At 40.3% G+C, this 24,580-nt stretch overlaps 1 protein-coding gene and 1 long non-coding RNA gene across 13 annotated transcripts in view; one reads left to right on the top strand and one right to left on the bottom strand.

Moving 5' to 3' along the window:
• SEMA6D (semaphorin 6D) overlaps positions 1 to 4,574 on the top strand; it is a 302,415-nt gene extending 297,841 nt beyond the window's left edge. For all 12 annotated transcript variants that reach the window (XM_054041559.1, XM_054041570.1, XM_054041566.1 and 9 more), the window contains one exon: positions 942 to 4,574. In XM_054041559.1, coding sequence (XP_053897534.1) covers positions 942 to 2,245 — 1,304 coding nt within the window. In that variant the 3' untranslated portion in view covers positions 2,246 to 4,574. The remainder of the gene's footprint in view (positions 1 to 941) is intronic.
• LOC128844139 (uncharacterized) overlaps positions 1 to 24,580 on the bottom strand; it is a 208,973-nt gene that overhangs the window by 27,437 nt on the left and 156,956 nt on the right. The window lies entirely within an intron of this gene.

Here is a 24,580-nt window from a genome sequence, read left to right as displayed (position 1 = left end):
CTTTATTTTGACTTCTCCTGGTACAGTTAACAGAATTACTTTTAAAAACTAACATTGTCTTAATTGCAAGATGTCTGTGGTTGCTTTAAAAACAAAAACCCAAAAAACTAAGAGACACTGTGATAATATGTGAATTACAAACTAATCCAATATTCATTCTTCTTCTAGATTTTAACAAACTCTAATACTTTTTATTAACCATGTATTTTAAATGATATGCAGTTTGGAATGCTCATTATTGAGTAAATAAGAAAAAAAAGTAAAATACCTGTATAAAATAGTGTAATCTTGAATTGTAAAAAATATAAGTAAATAATCATGCAGAGTATGGTAGTCTAAGGATAGCAGAGTATGAATGTATTAGTTCATGTGTTTTGCACAGTATTAACATGTTTATAACACCACAATATGTACATTATTCAGTTTTACATAACATTTGCATAATCCCGTCTCTCTTTTGATTTATGAGTTGGGCAGGAAATTGAGAGAAAAATTCCTCCATGAGTTATTAATTGCAGTCTGGCAGAGTAGCACCTTTTAACCCCAATTTTCCAGCAGAAATTGTTAATATTAATAACATACAAACCACTATTTGTGAGCCTTAAAAAATATTTGGGGACAAGGATAGACACTAGACCAGGACAGTATATAACTAAATGTAATTTGGGTAATGGAACACTAGCAAGCTTTTCTCATTCGCAAATGAAATGCAGAGTCTACGTTTGTGCTGCTCAATACTAGCAGTGTCATTTTTATTTTAAAAATTTACACTCTGCAATGTGATGGAGGATAGAATCCAGACAAATTACATTAACACTAGTCTATCTTAAACACTCATCTAATTATATATCCTTGTCCTTCACCAAGGCAGGCAGCCTTGGTTTTGGACTGTGTGTGTGACCTTTGTTATTTTAATGTATCACATATGATGTTTGTTGCAGGTGTAAGGTGGGAAGTACAGTCGGGAGATTCCAACCAAATGGTACACATGAACGTCCTGATCACTTGTGTCTTTGCTGCCTTTGTCCTGGGAGCCTTCCTTGCAGGAGTGGCCGTTTACTGTTACCGAGATATATTTGTACGGAAATCCAGAAAAATACACAAAGATGCAGAATCAGCTCAGTCCTGTACAGACTCCAGTGGAAGTTTTGCTAAACTGAATGGGTTATTTGATAGTCCCGTCAAGGAATATCAGCAAAACATTGATTCGCCTAAACTGTACACAAATCTGTTGAGTAGCAGAAAAGAACTGCCGCCGAATGGTGATACAAAATCCATGATAATGGACCACAGAGGCCAGCCTCCAGAATTAGCTGCACTTCCTACTCCTGAATCCACACCAGTACTGCAGCAAAAGACACTGCAGGTGATGAAGAGTCAGTCAGACAAGGCACATAGCAACCTCAATGCGTCAAGAAAAGAAACCCCTCTAAAAAGCCCTCAATTTTTTCCTTCTAGTCCCCCACCCCATTCTCCGTTAAGTCATGGACATATTCCCAGTGCCATTGTTCTTCCCAACGCTACCCATGACTACAACACATCTTTCTCAAATTCTAATGCACATAAAGCAGACAAAAAGATGCAAAATATTGATCACCCACTTACAAAACCATCAAGCAAAAGAGACCACAGGAGATCTGTTGATTCCAGGAATACCCTGAACGATTTTCTGAAACATTTAAATGAAACTCCTAATAATCCCAAATCAATTATGGGAGACATTCAAGTGGCTCACCAGACTTTAATGCTGGATCCAATGGGAAATATGTCTGAAATTCCACCTAAAGTTCCTAACAGGGAGGCATCTTTATACTCTCCTCCATCTACTCTTCCAAGAAATAGTCCAACAAAACGAGTGGATGTCCCTACTACCCCAGCAGTACCAATGACTTCTTTAGACAGACAAAGGGGCTATCACAAAAATTCTTCACAAAGGCATTCAATATCTGCCCTGCCTAAAAACTTAAACTCACCAAATGGTGTTTTGTTATCCAGACAGCCTAGTATTACCCGCGGGGGATACATGCCTCCTGCTACAGGCACAAAGATGGACTACATGCAAGGGACGCCGGTCAGCGTTCATCTGCAGCCTTCTTTATCCAGACAAAGCAGTTACACAAGCAATGGAACCCTTCCTCGTACAGGAATAAAGAGGACACCATCCATAAAACCTGACGTGCCACCAAAACCCTCATTCGTTCCTCAAACAACTTCAGTCAGACCACTGAACAAATACAGCTACTAGGACTTGTATATTCTATTATAGTGTGGCATGGACCTGTACAGGTTGTGGGAGGATGTTGTGGGAGAGACATAAGACAGAGACTTGCTTGTAATTAAAGAGAACAAAGTGGCCAAAGAAACTGTCTTTACTTCAGCAACATCTATGTCTTGCCACACATTGCTACAGCAAGACTTGCTAAAATAAACAAAGGAAGGTGCTGGTCATTACATTTCTTTTGTTTGGAGCTAAGGAGACATGTAGCACAATGGGAATGGGGGCTACTTTACTGTTCTAACTAGCTGATAAAGTACTTGGAAAAATCTGTAAGCAATTACTTGAAAATGGGTTCCATTTTAGACTGCCGATATGTGTGGTCTTCCCATTAAATGTGAACATTTTAGTATGTATGCATTCACCTTGCCTCTTGCACAAATGTCAGAAAATGGTAATGTCTCAATGAATATCTGGGTTAATAAGCAATTTGCTGAAATTCAGTCTCTGGCCCAACAGTAGCATTGTTTGTTTCCATGTTTGGCATTTTGTTTATGCCACAGATAAAGCTGTGTGTGTGTGTGTGTGTATGTGTGTGTATTGTACACACTAGGTTGTACTTAGATTGTCATCGCATCTTTTCTGCTGTGGAATTGTTTACATTGAGCATGACTGAACAAACAAATGACTCTTCCTTCTGCAGTCCATTGGGTTCAGTTTGGAGACAGCTAGAGAGGAATTGTCCATCTCAGTCAGCATTCCAGATTATATACACTGCTGAATTAGTAATCCAATGAAAGAGTACAAGTGTGTTAATTCTAAAATAACTTTATTATGCTGCTATCGATTCAGATCTGTACATTTCAAATCTAGTGTTTTGTGGTGGGATGTGGGGAATCTCACTGTACTTCCACAGTTCCTCCATTCAATACCTGGCCACTGTGAATTTGATCCCCTGTAGTTTTCATTGAGGGCAGCTAATAATCTAGAACACACTAGGCAATGCCTGTGTAATAAAGTTACCTTTTTGTTGCATTTAATAACATACTACACTCTGATAGACCTTTGTCAATATCAAGGAGGAAGCGCTAATTGGCCTGGCAGAAGCAGTCTGTGAAAAGTCAACTGTAGTGCAATCAATTTGTTTATGTTGTGTAATGTAAGTATTTTCTCCAAAGTCATGCAGGTAATGACGATATTCTGTAAATATTATGTGTGAGTTTACCTGAATCTGTGCATTTTGTGCCTTATTCATGCGAATGATAAAAGTACTAAGAATCTGTCAAGTGTCCTCCATATAGCACATATTTCCTCAGTGCCAGTTGTAATTCTTTTTACAAGCACCCAAAAAAAGATAAAAAGCAAGAGTAATTAGTGGTAAATAAAGGCAGCCTGCAATTCAAGAAGACAGCAATATTAAATCACCTTGCCATGATAAACATTCCACTGATCAGTTATAAAGTGAAATCAAATAAGGTTTCTAGGGTAATGGAACACCTGCTAAAGTTGTGCAAGCCATTTAGTAGGTTTTACAGTATCCACTTGCAGCTGATGTTCAACACAGATGGCTGTTTTAGCTTGCAAACTACACACTACCACATTGTTTATTGAACATAACCGTAGAAATAACCATGGCAAAGGAATACTCAATTAGTAGGACAAATAACATTAGTCGGTTTCTGAGACAATGAAGATTTATACTACATATTGGAGGAAGAGAAAAGATTAGTCTGAAAACTAGATCACTGTTACAGAACATAGAATAAAGGATAGAAATTACTCCTTTTTTATTTTCCTCTTCGCTTTAAGGCTGTAAGGAACTTTTGTTTCCTTAGACCTCTGGATCCAAAATCCTGTGATCTCTTTTCTTAAATGTTTCAGTCTCGCAACTAAAACACTACAGATTAATAACAATTAAAAAACAAAATCTACTCAGTCAGCAAATGACAAAAACTGATTTGAATTCACTTCACAAATATTAATTAATAATAATTGTGTGAAACCAAAACATAAATGTATGTGAACCCTGATATGAACCCTGATAACGTTCTGTAACATTGTGCTGCCTTGTAGATGGTAATGTGAGTTCTATCAGTATTTATGTTGAAATTTCTAACATTCAACCTAGTTAATTTAATAATACAAAAGATGCTTTATCCATTTGTGCAAAGGTAAACGCAGATTGTATCTTTTTTAATGGTACGGCATAAAAAGTAACCCTAAAAATGAAGCTGCTCTATACCACAGAGTACTTTAACATGTATAGATATCTTGTAAACTTGTATTGTGGATGTGTAAATAATACGTTCTTTGGGTTTTTAACACCGCATGTAAAGTCAAAATAAAATATTCAGATCTACTGAATGCCTGACTTTTTTTTGTTATTGACTATATTTATAAAATGTATTGTCCTATGGATTAAAAAGAATGAAAAACTCTGTTTGCTTTTAATAGTTCATTAAGAAACCACAGACACATCACCTCATCAGCAGTACTGGGTGTTATGCAGATTGCAAAAGACCAATAGCATGGCACACAAATGTACTTCCGTTTTCATAACAGTCTAATGCTGACACGAAGGCTCTTGAGAGGCTTGTGCAGACAACTGTTAGACTCCTGAGTTAAAAATAAAACATCAAAATAACTGGCATAGAGGGAAAATGTAATACTGTGTAAGATTAGTCCATATGATTCATTACACAGATGCATTTTAATTTAAAAAACGTGCAACACTCCCCTCTGAAATCTGTACTGTAACTTGATTTCAGGCTTACAGTTGGCAGATTTGCTTCCTGGAAATCTCTCTAGTGTCTAGTAACCCTTCTCTGTTCCATCCCTTATGCAAATACAGCACACTATTAAGGTGGACAGTTTTCTCCTCCATAATATAGATAATTAATGTTCACAATTTCCAGCAAAGCTATTTTTAAACTTAAACTAAATCAAGTATTGGCACTTTCCTAAGTAACTGATGCTTTAAAAGTGCAGTTTTTGCTGCTGTTTGGATTTTGGACTGGTAATAAAACATAGCAGAACTATATACAATGCACATACTTTAAACAATACAATTGAGTATAGTTAATATGTGCCAACATCGTGGTTAATTTAAAAATAAACAGGGCAATTTCGTAAAGCAAATGTTCAGCATTCTTTTAATAAAATTTGCTTTTAAGTGATAAAAATGATTTACAATAATTTTCTTTTTCAAATCATTAATAACCTGAAATTACTTTACAAGTTATACCAAGAGAGTGGCACCTAAAAATAGTTTTACTAAAAGCATTTAAAAAAATTTTAAATACATTGGCTAAAAAAAAAAAAAATACAGGATGAAAATCTGATAACCAATGTATGTTTTCTAGACCAAAAACCAATTGAGCTTTGTGGACTGGTTTAGCTGATGCACATTTAAAATCTGTATTTAATATATAACTTCATTTTCCTCATTTGCTCAAAGTAACTACATTTTTCCATTGTAAAAATAACTACACTCAAGACGAAAATGACAGTAAATATATTCAAACTTGTTCCTTATATGTAAGCATAACACCTTTTGAAACTGAATAATTCTCAGACAATAATGGTATAAGATTACAAAGAATTATTGACTCAGCACATAAAATACATTTAGTTCCACACAGTGGGATGTTTTTCTTCCCAAAATAGTTTTGTTTATTCTAGCCCCAAGCCTTCCATCACCATATTCCACATTTGTTTTTATATTGAACCTTTCCACATTTCCCAGAGTAATATGTCATTTGGTAGTATATTATACAGTATTTCATCAGAATGGACACTCTGTCCTAGATGCCATAACTGTCGCAACCCACCATACAAGCCTGTGAAAATGCTTTAATTCAGCACTGAAATTAGAAAATTGGGATACAAGAAAAAGATCCTTTCAAAACTTGATCATTAAAGGAAAAAGTCTCACTATCAAAAGAGAATCCAGCACATATACTGTTGCTGCAGCTGCCGATTCCGATTCAGTTACTTTAGAAGCGAAGACAAAGCTGTTGTAGATAGGTTCTCTATCCTGGAAGGGAACTGAATAACCAGGAGGGGTTATCTTGGCCTTGAATGTTTGGTTTTTTTTGTTTTGTTTGGGTGGGGGAGAGGGCTTAAGTGTCTATAGTGTAATTTGACTTGAAATAAAAATTATACATGTAGGTATTGAAGCTGAAAGGCAAAAGATGTTTTGCTCAAAAAATGAACTAGGTGGATTTGGCACTGACTGAGGGAAGCATGTGTCCAAGTATTAAAAGTTTAATCTAGGGCCTCAGTGCGAAGGAGAGGCCCAGCAAGTCTATCCATCTTCCTTCATATGGGAGCAATATGGAAAGAAAAAGGGGCCTGCTCTCTTTTATGTCCCTCTTTCCAAGCGTTCAGAATAAAAGAAAAACGTAGGTTTTAAAAAAATCAAATGCAGAAGAATAAGACATGACAATGGTACGGTTGGAAGAGAGAGACAATTTGTGAAAATACTAAGCAACTACGTTCAGCAAAATTCAGTGCAATTTTAAGGTTGTCAGAAAATTACGTCTTATAAAAAACCATTCATATAATGTGGTTTAGAGTTAAGGTAGGTGATGGAGCGTCAGGACTCATCTGTCCTAATCCCATATTTGCCACTGATTCACTCTGCAACCTTGGACAAGTGGGCATAATCAGTTTAATGTTTACATCATGCTTTGAGATCCTCAGATCAAAGTATCATATTGAGTACGTCAAGTTTCTGTATTTGAATCAAGTTTTCCCATTATGGAATTTTACTTTTTCCTCCACCTCCCATTCTGGGCCCTGCGGGCCTTATTTACTTCTTGCAAGTATATAAAGGGAAAAGGAAATCCCACTGAAGGGCACTTTCCTTGGTTAGGGGGACCTGGGAGGGATATGTGGTAGTTTCCCAAGTATATACAAATTACATGGGATGGAAAAATATTTTTAAATTAATCAAGACCCACTAGTCTCATAAACACAGTATCTGGTGTTCAACTGGCATGTGAGCTGTAAGTTTAAGAGGTATTGCCAGAAGAGTAACTAAGTTTGTTTGTGCAGTTCAAAATTAATATTAAAAAAGGAAGAAAGAAAACAAAAGTCTAAAAATCCTTGAACTGCTTTTTGTTGGCTTGCACTTTACTAGGTGGATTTTTACTCTCAAAAATCATGAACACCTGCCAGCCTGGGGGGGCCAGAGTGTATTTTCACTGTCTGCCACACATTGCTGCCTGCATGCAAACGCCTTTGTAAATTTTTTGAGACATACTGCATTGTGCTTTTACACATCTGAAATTATAATCTGTCCTGAACTATATACTGATGGATGTTTCTGCTCTGCCTGAAATGAAATTTATTGGAAGCTCTGATTTTACTAGTGCGTTCTGAATTCATACGATGACCTGATTTATGGCCTGATCGCTTGCTTTTTCCTACAGTCGGACATGTTTTGTGAACTCTTTCTTGAAATGGAAAGTGGATCCAGATAATTGTGCTATCCAGCTAACGTAGCTCAACAAAACATACATGCTATTGTATGAGGCCCTCCAGGCGTAGTCAGAGAAACCCCTAGGCTCCTACGGTGGTACTGAATTTTTCCCAACAGATTTGCACATCTACTCCTGATGTCAGCCATGGAGAGCTGTATATACTTTGTTGCTCTATCTTGTGTAATACTTTGAGGAGGAGAAGGCGAAGAAAAAAATCTTCCTGGTTATTGTCAGAAACAGCCCTATCACTCAGCTAGGAGAGAAGTTTATTGGGGGGAAAATTTAAACAGCAAGAATACTGCACATTCTTACGGTCCCAATCCTGCAAAAGTAACTGCTAGCACAGACCCTTAAGCCAGGGCAGAGACCCACTGACATCAATAGACTGTGCAAAGGTATAAAGGGTCAGACCAGTGGATTGTTTTGTAGGATCAGGCTTAGAAGCATTAAAGGGTTTAAAACCACCTCCAGAATTTCAGTTTAACCATGGTCAGAAACAGGACACCAAACGAAACTGATCATTGTTCTGTTCCTGTACCTGCATGACAGTTCTTAGAGCATATACAACCTCTGATAGAAATGGAACAGTTTCCTAACAAGACAAGAAGGGATGGGTTTTGTTTTTAAGTAGGTCACTTGGACCACACTCATTTCCCAACTCTAACTCACATTACTGATCACATATGGTAAAATTATTGAGAGTAAAGCTGAGTGCGTGAGCCACAACAACCAATATATTAGATGAATGTAACTTCCCTTTCTGTGCATGAAATAGCCAGGAGATCATTATTTCCTCAAAAGTACTTGTTGGTCAAATGTAGTCAAGGAATATCTTCACATTTTTTGTTAAGGCTTGACTGACTATTTTAAATTCAAGCTATGTTGTGTAATAACGAACAGTCACATGGTACGGTTGCTGTTCCATTTTGGGGTGAATTTACAAGCACTTCCATCTGTGAGAATTGTTTTTGTTAGAGCTTATGCATTCACAGAGAATATGGCTGTAAGTTTGCATAACTTTTAAATTCAGTATGAAAGCTCGTACTATGAGAAATAAGATATATTGAATTGACAGCTTGGGCCCCAATCCCACATGCACGTAACTTTATACACATGAACTCAGTGAGATTACTCAGGCAAGTAACGTTAAACATGCAAAGAAATGTTTGTGGAATCAGGGTCATCTTTAGTACAATATTTTGCAGAGGACTTCAGTTCTACTAACTGCAACTTCATATATTATATTACTGCTCTTAACCTTTAAAACCTTTCAAAATTTCCTCTTTGCAAAAATTAATAGTTTAAGAACTTTGAAGGCTTTTTGGAAAATATCAAAAATCCCTGAGCATTCATGAAATTTTCATTTTTGAACTTTAATTGGAATAAAGTTTAATGTAATCATCAGTCAGCTTTACCAATTTTTATGAGAGATCTTTTATATTGAATAGTTGTTTTTTTCTCATAAAAGTTTAAGTCTTCATCTTCAGGACTTACTTTGAACCATTCTTCCCCAGGCTGAGGGAAGTTTAGAAATAGACTATTAGTTTTACAACAATAGGCAATAATTCTCTTTAACATGCATGAAGTGTGCATCCGTAAGAGAACTACATTGTTCAGTTCCCAAAGGGCATAAGCCAATCTTAAAATGCAACTCCATGTGAGTCCTGCACATAAAGTAACATGATCAAAATCTAGGTTATGTAAAGTACAACAAGCTGTGAAGAAGTCACATGTAATTTCAGAGCTGCTCCATAATTGGGACTGATAGTCTGGAAAGAGCTCAAAAATTACATTTCCACTATCCCGAGTGTCTGCTCTGTGTTACGACACCTTGCAGGTTCCTGATTATGTATATGCATTGCTGGAATGTTTAGTCAAAAGTGGATTTTCTCCTTCCTAGGAATTCCCTTTAATTCCATTGAGATTTATGCGTATACATCAAGGAGGAGAATGCACCTCGAAAGTTATCTGTGCCCACCATACAGTCTCAGTTCTAAGAGTCAGAATTACATAAGCCACAAAGTACAATCAACTGCCAAAAATATATTGTTTGTCACATTTCAGAATAAAACCGCTTAGAAACCACTCATGTGAGTTTGAGGTGGGGAGAATTGTTTGATCTGAAATTGGCTGACAGAGTAGACAGCTTCATGATGTTGGCTTCTAAAGAAATCTTGCAGCAAATGCCACACTGGCGAACAAGGTCAGCAGTTTATACTGAAATCCAGGCATATTATTAGCATTTATATAGACTTTCCCGTCTGCTCTAAACCACAGTTCAGCATGCCCTGGTCAAAACTAACACCCATTTTGTGGTTTGACTTTATTAACAAACAAACGAACAAGATAAAGTCCAAGCCTTCTCCTCTGCATGGCTGCTCCTAAGGCCAATAGCTTGTGGCAGCTCAGTCTTCACCCTGTCCTCTTTGCCTCAGACCAAAGGTCCCTCTCTCAGGGCAGCCTCCCTTAGAAGCCTGATTTCTCCATTTTTATACCCTCCTTCCAAGCTTGATATTTCTGGTAACTGTTGCAAGGAGGAGCTGGTATGAGCCCTGCCTACAGGACAGACTGTTAAATCTTTCCTTCCTTGGTCCAGTGTGGGGCAGCCCATCCCATCAATAGGAGCTGGGCACGTATCTGCCATTTGTGTGTCTGAAAATCCCCTCGGTCATTCGGCCATTTAACCCTTGGCCTTTCCACTGAGACCATCAATCAGGGTGCCAGTTGTGGTGAGAACCACCAATCCACCAGCAACAGGAAAGAACCGTGCCACCTACGGAAAGCTGACTGAACCACCCCTCATCCAAAGAAAATCACAGAGGCCAAACAGCCATTGCATAGAGATAAGGGATTGCTTTGAACCAACAACCTACAAAATCCCGGGCGTTTAAAAAAATGTTTGAATTTTTCAAAGCTGTGGATCGTTTTGAGAGGTTTTTCGTTTATTCTGGTTGTGGAGGGTGCGGTTTTTGGAAGGGGTGAGATTTTTAAATATTAATAAGTTTATGTAGTTTGTTGTTGCTGTGGTTGTTCAAACCTAAACACGTTTCAAAAATTGCACTGAGAATTCTGGCCTGAACTCTGATTTTTGCAGATTTCTTAAGTTTGTGTGAGGCCCAAAGCATTAATTTTATACAATGTGTGTTAAACCTTGGAAGTTCAATGGTGGTTCATGAAAGTCAAAGTATTTTTAATGTGTAATTTCCCAGTCTTCTTCAAGATGTACATATTTTTGCTCCAATAACCAGCAAAGCTGCAAAGGGATCATTAAGGTCTTTTGACTCAGTGAGTAATGAAGGACTCATTGGCACGTAGCTAACAGACATGACAGCCTGCTGAAGCTATTGCAGTCTATCATGTTATTGTGACACTAACACTTGTCTACTAAAAATTCTTGAGAAAAGGTTACTGCCCACACAGTCAATTTTCCAAATGCACTAAACTGTTAGTTTTCTGGAGGGACAATTTACTAGCCACAAAGACCAATCACCTGCTAACTCCCATTTTAAAGAACAAAGACCTTTCACTTCTGAACCCCTAAAACAGCTTTTAAAACCAGCTTTTTCTCCTGCGTCCCACCCTACAAATGACAGTGGCCAAGCCTGTTTTTATTTTATGTATAATAAAACCATAGAAGAGATTACCCCTATAAAGGAAAGTCCTAGTCTAAGAGACCACCCCAAAATATTCCCAAACATACAGCATACAATTATTCTCTACCTTTATTATCCAGAGCCTGGCAGCTGCGTCAGAACGCCATCCAGAACCGCCTGGTGAAAGCCATCGTGCCACGCCTAGGGGAGATCTCTGTGAACTGCACCATCGCCGGTACTGACAGCCAGCTACGACCTGACATGGTCGTCACCGACGAGGCCTAGAAAAAGATCATTCTCGTCGACGTCACGGTCTCCTTTGAGAACAGGACCCTAGCATTTCACGAAGCCCGAGCTCGTAAGCTGGAAAAGTACGCCCCCCTGGCTGACACCCTGAGAGCGAAGGGCTATGAGGTGCAGATGGACGCCCTGATTGTCAGAGCCCTGGGCGCCTGGGACCCCTGCAACGAGCGTGTGCTGTGGACCTGCGGGATCGGTCGACGCTACGCACATCTCATGCGGCGCCTCATGGTCTCAGACGCCATCCGATGGTCCAGGGACATCTACATCGAGCACATTACCGGCCACCGACAGTACCAGGAGGCGTGAGCCAGAGTGGCATCGTTCTCCCACTACGAGAAAGAGAACAAGTGACCTTCTCCGTTTGATCATATGAACTAGAACCATAAACTCCCTGAACATTAAATCTCACCAAATGAGGGTCAATCCATCCTCATCATCATATCCACTCATTATTATCCACACCCGAACATAGCCACTTTATGAACTTCATACCCTCAGATCTCAATGTCTGTACTTTGACCCATCAATCTTTTACCCCCAATCAGGGATATTGCAGATTATGTATTCCTCATACCACTTTATCTTAAACCAGACTTTGCACCCTCAATAATCTGTATGCTATTCCCTGATAACCAGAAACTTCTATTCTCAAACTCTGTTCACTATTTTTTTTTTAACATCATCTTAATAAAGCTCTCTCTGCTTAGAAACCAATTGTTGTTGGCCACATAGGACAGGTTTCACTGAATACATACACATTGGGGTTATGCTTGTGGACTAAGACTGAATTCAAGATGATTAAGTATAACTCCCCCTACATCACTGGTAAAATGGTTTCCTGGATACATACATGGAAGTCTATAAACCCCTGCTTATCTCCACTTTTTACCTTTAACTGTAGTCATTGTTTAAGGTCATTAAATACATCCAGCATCACATTCCTAACAGTCACTTAAAACAAATGTGCAGAATCATGCAGGGAGGGGATAACTATTTAAAAGACTCAAACTAAAACAAGAACTTAAAAGTAAAATATTCAAAGCATCGCAAAGGGTTTAGCTACAGAGCTCCATCCCAGTGGAGCACCAAGTGTTTTTATATCCACTGTGCCTGCAAGAGGCAGAGCTAATGTGCTAGAAAGAGAATTTCATGCTGCAGAATCCCTTCTGTGAGTTTAAATCCTCAGGCACAAATATCTTGGTTTATTCCCCAGATATTTAAACAGCCTAGAACTAACCTGGCAAATTGTTCCTGATCATGTTAGGCAGGGATTTATTAACACCGCCTGAGTTCTCATCGTGATAGCCACCTTATCCTTAGTGGCCACCTTTTGTTCTTGTTAAGTAAACAAGACTAGCACACTGAAAAGTACCCTGAGCACTTTATATTAGGTACTGGACTCAGATGAGCATTTCAATTAGATTCATTAAGGAAGTTATTACTTGTTAATTGAATAGCAACAGACTGCTAAGGATCACTTATTGAGGTCTACTATGTATGTAAGAGAGAAATCTACTCCTCCTGTAATTCCATCAGCAATAAACTAGTGTAATTAGATTCTTACTAACAAACTCAAATTGCCAGGAATGTTGAAGCAGATAATTGGCACTTACTACAGGTATCTTCCTCAGTTAGTGCAATATCAATTAACATACTTACTAAATGTCAGTTTAAACTCTTAACAAATAATTAATACCAATGGACTCTGGGTCATCTGGTTAAATATTTAAACTTTCATATTCAGAAAAAAATTAAAATACAAGTCCACTAATCGCTCTTTTTTAATACTACATACCATATACTGTGATACTATTTTGGATTTTAACAGCACCTCCATCACAGGATCTCAGATCCATTGGCAATATAAACTAATTAAGACCTCTGTATACCTGGGAAGTCTCCATAACCCCACTTTACAGATGGAGAAAAATTGCTCTGAGGCAGAGAGCGATTAAGTGACTCGCCCAAGATTCAGCAGGATTGTGGCAGCCAGTGTAAAGTCCAGTAGATTCAGGGTATGCCTGCACAATAAATTAAACTGTGATTGTAGCATCAGTAGGCATACCCATACTGGCTTTAATCTCACTAGCCCAGGTAACAACAGCAGTGAAGACATGGCCGCATGGACTTCAGCGCAAGCTAGCCTACCCACACTACAATCATATCTTCATTTGCTATGTACCCTCTGTTAGAATCTTTCAAATGGTTTCTTTTGCTTTGTACTAGTTTCACTTGCCTGAGGAACTAGTAGACCAAATAAATATTCTGCTTGATTCCATAATCTAGTTGGGCTATTGGAACAAGTTGGACATTTTCAACTGGAATTTCTGCTCAGGAGAGGCAGGAACAGAACCCTACACCCTTTAACTACACAACCATCCTCTCTCCTAGTGTGCTAACTCCTTGTCTGAAATGGAAACACCTCTGCTTTCTGTTTAAGCTCACCCCCAGTTTGGCCACAGGAATGGACCATTTGGACAATGTACAGGGCCCTGTGCTTTTGGAGGCCCCACCCCACCAATGTCCATTACAGCATGAAACCACCTGCACATACAACACACACACAGAGACACACACACACCGACTGCTGGTTCACTATGATTAACTGTTTAGGCTTGGTCTATACTTAAATGTTTTGGCAGCATAGCTTTGTTGGTGGCAGGGAGAGGGCTAGCGGGTGATTTTTTTATTTTATTTTTTGGTGACATAGCTATGCCAGTAAAACTCCTAGTGTAGACTGGCAAAAAAGTTCTTTTGGCAGTATGGCTTACTTCGCTTGGGGATCTGGTATAAGCTATACGAGAATTTTTTTTTTTTTCTGATATAAACTGTATCTACACTTGAAGGCAGGGAGTGTAGACAAGGTCTTAGACTGTAAGCTTTGTAGGGCATGACCATCTGTGTTTGTATATTGCCTAGCACAACGGGGTCCTGATGCATGACTAGGGGTCCTAGGTGCTGCTGCAACAATAATAAATAAATAAATAAATAAATAATAATAATGAATCCAAACCTTCTGAGTTCCATAGTGACAGTGCCCTGATCACCCTCAGAGAACTCTCCCACATTCTTCTACTAACACATTTCTAAAACCAACTCAGCTGTCAAAACTCCCCTCCAGCCCAATGTGGCTTCACAGGTATCAGTGTCTGCCTGGGGCCCAGCATATCTCACTTCACACAAAGACCCCACAAAACCTAGGGCTGTCTCTGTTTCCCTCTAATTCCTGAAGAACCTTGAAGTGTCTGAAGGATGGTTGAGTTCCATATGAACTATATAGAATCTAAGTATTTGGGGAAAAGGCAATCTCCATCAATAAACAACACAGAAACTCTAACAACAAGGCGTCCTTGTGGCACCTTAGAGACTAACAAATTTATTTGGGCATAAGCTTTTGTGTGCCAGAACCAAACTCTAACATACTTTTTAAAGTTAAAGCTTCAGTCCCCTTATAATTTAATGTTTGAGATGCTACTCTAGTCCTCTGGAAGCCTTTTCTCTTTCCACCGGCAATGATGGTCTGTCTTCCAAGACATTTGAATAATGTCTCTGTTCTTCTTGTAACATCTTCCTTGCCTACTCCTCATGCATAATAAAGCTAATAATCTTGCAGCTTTCAGTGACATTTTTCTTTCCTTAAGTGAATGCCTAGTTTTATGCAGGGCTGTTTTGTTCAGTGCCTTGTCTTCTGCATGTGTATTTGTATGAAATGGTATACCTACGCACACACAAGAGTCTGTTTATTATTTTCTATTATGAGTTGCTTGTGTTCCACTTAATAGTATACAGGTGAAACAGATTAAGTGAATATTTATATTATGCAAATTGCAGCAATGCTTAAAGGGCTCAATCAAGATTAGGGCACCACTGTATTATGTACTGTATAAATGCATATGAAGGCCTTACACTATATAGTCAACCAGGGGCCTTTTGTATGTGAAATGAACTTGATCCCCAGTAAATTATATGCTGCAAAGTGTTATGTGCAGCAGTGTAGCAGAACTGTATGTTTTATACGACACCCTCAGCATGGATTTCTACAGCTCCTTTCCTCAGAGATTAACTCAGCTTCACAACACTCCCATAATGTAGGCAAACACTCTCCCCATTTTTCAGATGGGGTAACTGGGGCACAGAGAGGTTGAGTGAGTGAGTGGTAGAGCTGGGAATGGAACCAAGGACTCAATTCCTAGTTCTGTGCTCTAGTCACCAGACAACGATGCTTCCTCCCTCAGGTAATAAGTTAATGTTCCTTATGTTTGTAAGCTATCTTTAAATACCTTCTTAGTAATCACTAACTCCTAGAAGTAGCTTTTGTCTCATGTAAAGGGTTTTGTTAAAGAGTCTCACTGTTTCTAAAGTTTCTCCATAAGCCAAATCCGCACATATCAATGTCAATGCAAGTGCATTTTATATTAATAACATTAATAGTTTTGACTTAACTGATGGCTTCAGTGGAGTTACACCAGGGTTGAATTTGGCCTAGGGCCTTCAACTTATTACAAAGATTATCCCTGTTAACCTGACCACTGTTTAGAATTCAGATGATGAGACAACGGTCCGCAAATCATCTATCTCAGGGCTAAATGTTTTTTAGCATTCCTCCCATTGTTTCTTATGTAGTAGCTGTAAAACCCTTTCTAGATAAAAACCATGAGGAGCCATTTACACCCACAGAGAATCTGGCCCTTTAAAAAAATAAATCATGAAACAATGTTGTGTGCTATGTTCTCAAAACCAGAGTCAGAGTTACGTTAAACATAAGAAACATCTTATAAAAAGGTCTTAGGAAAAGTGACAAAAACACAGACATGTTCAGAACTGCTAACATGAGTACAGCAAGTGCTGTAATAGTCATTGCTTTTCTTTGGAACTGATGTTAACAAGTAAAACATTTTACTCATCTTTGTTTACTAGGGTAATATAAATACCGCATGAACTGCATTTCCTTGCCATCTAAGCATTGTGTACATGACCGCAGCTTGTTCTAACAGTGTTTATAATTTCAAAAGAGCTGAAAAGCTCAGTGGTTGAGTGGGAGAGTTTGGGGTCTTATTTACATGTGAAATGTGCTGTTCCTTATATAGCTGGAAAAAACCTCCAGTACTTCAGACCTAATTCTTCCTGAGATCTGCAGCTCAGATCACTAGTATGTGCCTTAAACACAATGGGTAGCATTTTTAAAAGCACCTCGATGAGTTGGGAGCCTATCTTTTTAAAAGTGCCATAGGCATTTAGGGCTGGATTCACAAGGGCGATTTAGGAATCTAACTGCTATCTTAGGCAACCTAGGTCCAGCACTCACAAAACCCCTGCAGTCATCTAAAGTTCCTAGGCATGTACGTTCCGCTATTAAGGTCCACAAGCCACCTAAATGTCTGCAGCCAAGCATGTTGATAGCATCATGAGAGAGGCCCAGCAGCCACTAAATTTCAAAGAAAATAGCTTGATTGGTCTAAAAAAGCCATCCAATCACGTGGGGTGGGGCTTGCATCCCAGCACCATTACATTGGTCAGGGGGCAAGGTCTGGTCCAAGAAAAAAAAAAAGCACTGAGATAAGCAAAAAGCCTGAGGTAGGTACAAGTAGGTAAAAATCCCACCCAATCTTTAAAAGATAGCCCAAACCTTGCTCACAACCAGCTAGTTGGTAGCCGGGCCACACCTGCCACCCCAGGCCTCTGAGGAAAAGGCAGCAGATTGTCTAGAGCAGCCTCGGGTTTTGAGCACACCTAAAACAGCTAGAGAAGGAGCCCCCTGTTATAACCATTAGCGCAGTGCTTAGAGAACTCACCCAGGATGTGGGAGACAGGTTCAGTTCCCCTTTATGCCTGAATGGAGCAGGGATTTGAACGTGAGTCTCTCACCACCCAGGAGAGCACCCTAACCACTGGGATATAGAGTCATTCTAATTCTCTCACTGGCCCAAATTTAATAAGCTTTGGATCAGGCCCCTAGAGAAGGTCTAAAGAACAATACAAAATAAACTGACCAATATAAAAATTAAACAGACATATCCTCCAAACTAAGCCATAAATATAACAAATATGCCACGGCAGCAAGCAAACAGCTGAGCACAGAGATGGGCGTTGCAATATGCTTGGAGGAGGGTGGGTGGGGGAGGAGTGAATTCCAGAGTTATGGGCCATCCACTGAAAATGCCCTTTCATCAATCCCCCTGTATCCAAATGTAGGGACTTCTGCCAAGACAGCAAGAGCTTATTTCAACTTAACTGCTCCAATATGTGCATGATGGACAAGTCCAGATCTGCCTGCAAAAGCTGCACACAGGCTGGAGACACATTGTTAGGATATATGGGGTCAAAGGAAAATGAAATTATTTCAATATTTTTGTTCAATGGCTGAGCCAGGCCAGTGAAATATATTTCTATATGATCTCATTATCTCTCTCTTAATCAGGCCAAAGAGGACACGTCCTGTGTGTAGTTCTGGGCACTACACTTCGGGAAAGATGTGGACAAATTGGAGAAAGTCCAGAGGAGAGCAACAAAAATGATTCAAGGTCTAGAGAACATGACCTACGAGGAAAGATTGAAAAAATTGGGTTTGTTTCATCTGGAGAGGAGAAGAGTGAAGGGGGGACGTGATAACAGTTTTCAAGTAAATAAAAGGTTGTTATAAAGAGGAGGGTGATGAATTGCTCTCCTTAGGACAAGAAGCAATGGGCTTAAATTGCAGCAAGGGAGATTTAGGTTAGACATAGGAAAAACTTCTAAACTGTAAGGGTAGTTAAGCACTGGAACAAGTTAACTAAGGAGGTTGTAGAATCTCTGTCATTGGAGATTCTTAAGATGGTCTAATAATACTTAGTCCTGCCTCAGGCAAGGGACTGGACTAAATGAACTATCAAGGTCCCTTCCAGTCCTACATTTCTATGATTCTATGATTCTGCTATCTTGCTGGAACACACCAGTTCTGACTTTCCATTTCATATGAGAAGCAAAACAAGAAAATGAAATGCACAAGTGTTGTTGTTTAATTTGGCTAACATAAACAGGACTGTGCTCTGTAGATTAGTGGATGAAACATTCGCATCAAGGACCACCAAGCAAAGAGCAGCAGCTGGCAAAAAATTCTATTATAAAGCAATTTTCATGATGTTTACAGAGGAACAGGAAACTGCAAATGGAAGAGCGTAGAAAAGGAAATTCTAACAGGTTATATATTCTCAGTGCTTCTCTTTCCAGCCGCAGTGAACCTACTAATGTAATGCAAAGGACCATAGTCCAAACACCAGCAGAAGTAAGACAGCCCCTAAGGAGGATGTCTCTGGACAATATAATTTTAATATGGTGGATTTAAATGGCGATTAGCTAGTCTATATATATTAGAGAAACTACTGGAATAGTGGAAAATGAAGTGTAAAGCATCAAGATCTAGCCCTGTGTTTGGTGTTGCATGTCAAAAAAGTAATGAAAAGGCTCAAGTTAAGGAGCTTTAGGGTAAAAGAGAGCCGGATTTATAAAAGGAACAGATGAGTAACCTTGATAAGCATATATAAATAGGATAATAAAGCTATGATGGTTAGAAAGCAAGAACAAGAAATGAGCCAAGGAGTTCTGGAGATGAAATGTTCTTGACTAGATATGGAAGAGAAATAAACTAAAAAGCAGCTAAACTGCAGCCTATGCTATTTGCAAACATGTAACAAGAGGCTGAGAATAGATACAATGACAGCTGCAGCCTAATTGATGGGAGACTTGCCTAACAGGTTGTCAGACTGCTGTGTGGCTTCAGTCCAGGCCATGTTGCTGGAGGCACAATGTTAGAAATACTGACAAGCATTTACTAAAAATAAATAAAAGTTTTCCAGGACAAAGGGAAATATAGCTCCAAGTAACTAGTCACAGTATTGTGTTAGATCTCTAGGAAAGAAGAAAGTGTGCAGCAGAGAGTGTGATAGTTCCCCAAGGCCCACAGCAGAGACACAGGCAGCCTGCTAAGTAATTTTATAATGGTGCTGTCTTGCCACAGGCATTGGCTCTGGGTGTGTTGAGAGCATAACATTGTAGGGGCGAAGAAAATAACTACCAAATTAGCAAAGAGGGTTGACTGACGAGGGGAGAAAGTGAGATATGATATAGAAATACTCAATGGGGGGAGGAAAAAAAATCACAAGTGAGTCTCTCAAGAACATAGAACAGAGGAAATTGACTCCATTTTCCTTGTGGTTAACAGGAAATGTGAGAGTGATTATTTGGCCACTGTAGATGGGATTTACTGGGAGGTGGTAGAGGTCAGAGAGGGGTTTGGGCACAGTACTGAGCATGTCAGCATTCCCAAAGAACTACTCACAGCGGAGGGGGATGCTGGATAAAGTTTAGGATAGCTTTTTTTAACATTAGCAAAAACATGCTCAAGAGATATACAGGCAGGGGAGGGTTAAGACACAATCTTTGGACCAAGGCCCTGAGGTCAGCAGCAAGTGCAAGGCAGCTACCTACCTCATTCTGGCGAGTCACCAGCCTCATTTGGGGCAAGAGTAAAAGAACTCTGCAGTGGGAGGAAGGCCACAGGCCATTAAGGAGGGGGTTCTTCCGAGCTAGGAGAAACGCTCTGTCTAAAGAGTCCAAGTTTGACCCTGGATCTGGACCCTGTTTTCAGGAGAAAACCTCCCAACTTTCTGCAGCTAATCTGACATGCCAACTGAGTTGTGTCACATACTATATTGTAAGCTCCTTAGGCGGGGATTGTCATTTTGTTATGCGTGTGCACAGTGGGGCCTTGTACCACGAGTGGGTGGTACCATAATATTACTCTTACGACCAAGACTTTAAACAAACACTTAATAATAATAATAAATCCAGTGCCTTGAATTTAATGCTGACACAACCACCAAGAGAGCAGAGAGGAAATAAGCGCTACTAGTTAACTATAATCACACTCCAGTCATATATCTTAAATCCTTGCCATATTTACTTGTGGTTAGTATGCGTCGTTACTCAGGGCAAATCAAACTCACATTAATAAGAAGTTTGGTGTAAATGCTCTGCTGATTAACCATTCCTAATTTTACTCCTAAAATACCTAATTATATAACAAACATGAGAATGAATGTTAGGATTAATGCTTTATTGACTCATTGGGAGTCTCCAAAGAGTTTATGAGGAATCCATCAGCTAAAATATGTTTGCAAGAAATAATCAAGTAATTTCAAATAACGAATAAATTCATAAAAATCAAAGTCTCTGCAAAATGAAAAAGGGTAACATTCATTGAACGAAGAATTAGTTAGGAACAGTTCACTCCTCTCTATACAGAAATGACTAAATGAGGTCTTAGGCACCTATCTGAGCCCTGAATCAATCTCTACAGATATTTTTTTCAAAGTAATATATGGGGATCTGGTCCTGGAGCTCCCATTAAAATCAATGGGACCATCAGATGGCTAAAACTCCCTGAAGCACTTTGAAGATGTGCATCTCAGCATTTAGCAGGATGTATGGCTCATCAAGAGAAGTACAAGACTGCTAGTCACAGCTAGAGGAGTCTGGATGACAGGAGTTCAAGGCAGCCAAGAGCGCTGTATTTAACTGAGATACTGTCAGAACTAGGTTTGAGAGCTATGTTTTCATGGTGGTGGTTTTTAAATCCTCATGTGCAGATCAGAATCTCTCTCTGAAGAACGAATGTGAGGAGAGTTTCCCCCATGATTACTCCATTTATTTTTCATCAACACAGTTCCCAGTGCCTTTTAGAATTTAAAATAACAAAGCACAAATTCAGCATAAGGGAGACTTATAGCTCATAAAACAAAGGTTACTAACCAGAATTTGAGTCAAATTCTCAAGATTTCTGATTGGCGAGTGCATTTGTGAGTAGTTAGGCAGTTGCCTTTTAGTCCATATGCAAATACCATTTTATGCAATCAGGCAAAGAAGAAGCCTTTTGAATAATTGCAATTAGAGATGAGCCTATATCAAATCTGTGTACCCAAGCAGCCCTGAACTGTGCATGTTTTGAGAGTATTGTACTAAATCTGGGCACTGAACAAACCAGACAAGACTAGGCAGCTCATTTCCAACCCCAGGTCTGGCTCCAAATATCAATTAACCCTATGTTTATAATGAGGCTTAACCAAACCCCAGATCTGGACTTTGAGGAGTTAAAAATTCTGATTCGGGTCTGAATTCTGCAGCTCTGGCCAATTTCTCAATGTACTTTAATGTATTGCAATGGGAGAGTAATGCCATTATGAGAAACGTACTGGCTTTTTGCTTACATTTCTAAGTCTCTGCCATTCATTCTCTCTCCTCACACATCCATCCTTGCATCAGAAATTAGAGGCCTCTTAACTTTTCACAAACAAAATATTGATTTTTCCCAAAAAAACCCACGAGTGGGTGACATTTAACAACCTGATCCTGCTCCCATTAAAGTCAATGGTAAAACTCCGACTGACTTGAAAGGAATCAGGATTGAGCCCTATAATGATTCCCTCCCCCCCCCCGCCCGAGTCAGACATGTATTGTGACGCTTTTTTTTGTGACTTCAATAGACATTAAAAAGCATTCACACCTCTTTCAATTCATGACACTCCCCCCTAAATAGCAGCTTCATGCACTCCTGAGGCTCCGGATACCAAATAACTGACCTCTTGCATCAAGCAGTTTTAATCATGAGTTTGCATCTCAGAACTACAGGTCAGGTTTAGATCTCAGCTCAATGTATGAGCACATAGTGGGAGTGAGGAGTTATTTTCTAGGGCATACGAGTCAAATGCTCCATGCTGATAGAGAAAATGGCATGGTTATAGAATGTAAAGGAATTACTGCTTCTTTACAGCCACCCCACTTCAGCAGAAATCTCTGTAAGAAATAGTGTAGAATCACTTTCTGACTGAGCAAATCACTCATGAAAGATCTTGCTTATTGACAGGGAACAAAAGATGGGAGGGGGGAACAGTATGGGAATATTAAATGCATGTGTATGTTTTATTATCATTATCAACTTTTTATATTTAAATTAGAAAAGTAGCAGTTAAGCCATTATGCAAGGGAGCAAATTCAGAGGTGGGGAAATCCACAAATTAACAGCATACTATACCTCTTACACCAGGTCTGAATTTGAACCAAGAAGTCCACATAGCCAAGTAAATCATAAAACACTCTTGCCCCTTTTGCCCCTAGTGGTTAGCCAATATTCAGGGCCTTGCCAGGCATTTCCATTAGGAAGAGAAATTGATGGAGTCGGGTATTTCTTGGGTGCCATCCTGTTAGTTTACAAAGAATGAACATAAAAGACCCATTTCCCTGAGCTCGGTAAGAATCAAACACTAGGCAGTTTCCTTTTTCAGAAATCCAAGCCGGCTGCCAGCCAGCACTGTACACATAGCTCTGCCCGTGTTTCCTCCAAGGCCATGCTACCTATGCTTCTCTGGCTTTTTCCTGCTATATCTCTGCTTCTCCACACATAGACACACACAGAGCTATAATCCAATCAATCCCCAGACCCTGCATTTGCAATCGGATCAGAGCCTGCACAGCTCAGTGGTTGTCTACACGTGGGGTTGTTCCATCATAGCTATTCTGGAATAACTCCAGGGTGGACATTCTTATTCTGGAATAAATGTGTCCACATACGGAGTTATTCAGGAATAGCTATCGTGCTTTAAATTCACCCCCTAATTTAATCCAAATTAACTTTCAAGTCTAGACAAGATCTCAGCTTCTGCTCCGGTCTTGCCATGCAGCTCTGTGATTTGAGCAGTGGCTTGTCTTGTATCAACTATCACTAAATAAAGAGTTTTAATTGTTCTTCGAGTGATTGTTCATGTCCATTCCAAGCAGGTGTGTGCGCGCCGCGTGCATGCCAGCCAGAAGATTTTTCCATAGCAGCGTCCGTAGGGTCAGCTCCGGCACCCCCTGGAGTGGCGCCTTTATGGCGCTGTATATAGGGGCCAGCCGACCCCCCACTGCCCCAGTTCCTTCTTACCGCCGGTGATGGCTAGCTGGAACTTCTCTTACTCTTTAGCAATTGTGGCAGTGTTCTATAGTTCTTGTACATAGTTTATTAGTTAGTAGTTAGTGTTACTGTTGGATAGTTAGGTGTCAGTTGGGGGGGGTTTCCCCAACTTTTCATCGCCCCGCTGGGGCATGTCCGGGTCCCCAGGGTTCAAACTCTGTCGGGACTGCGGGAAGTTTATGCCGAAAAGTGATCCGCACTCTTCCTGCTTGCGGTGCCTCGGAGAGATCCATCAAAGGGACAGGTGCCCTATTTGCAGGGCTTTTCGTCCCAGGACTCTCAAGGATAGAGAGCAGAGACTTAAAGTCCTCCTAATGGAGGCAGCACTGCGGCCACAATCGGATCCTGGACCTTCAGAGCCGGCACCCAGCACTTCATCCTCGGTGCGCAGTGCCCCAGCACCGGAGATAGGTCACAAGGCCCCAAGACCCCGGCACCGCAGAGAGTCGGCGCATAAGAAATCGTCTTCGACAAGACGCCGCTCTCCTTCACCGGTGCCGGCTAAAAAGAACAGGCCGCGAACCGAACAATCTCCCCATGGGGACTCTAAAGGTCGGGCGCAGTCCACGATTGTTACGGGGCAACCCGTGCCGCAGACCCATCTGGCCATCCCGTTGACTCCCGCCCCGGAGAGGGCAAGGTCGAGTCCAGAACGGCATAGAGCCCCGGACATTATGGAGGAGGTCCGCCTCCCATCGACGCCTGAGGCGTTCGAGGCCGCCTCAGACCTCTTGAATCTTCCGGTGCCGGCGTCGTCGCACCGGTGCAGACAACCTCCAGCTGCCGCCGGGCCCCAGTATCACTCTAAGGGTAAACCGGCGATGCGCTCACCACACTCTCCACGCGGCGCCACGGTAGCGGCACCGGCACGAGCACCCCATCTGGCGACTGTGGGTACCGCTCCTCCGATGTCCTCCTATTCAGAGACTTCTGACTCGGAGGCGGACTCCTACCGTTCTAACAGATCGAGGAGCAGATCGTCCTCGCGTAGGAGTGCCCA

The sequence above is a fragment of the Malaclemys terrapin genome, chromosome 10, assembly GCF_027887155.1.
Source record: "Malaclemys terrapin pileata isolate rMalTer1 chromosome 10, rMalTer1.hap1, whole genome shotgun sequence".
In the NCBI taxonomy this organism is placed as follows: Eukaryota; Metazoa; Chordata; order Testudines; family Emydidae; genus Malaclemys; species Malaclemys terrapin.
Note: the sequence above shows the minus strand (reverse complement) of the source record. Positions and strands in the feature narration are given on the sequence as shown.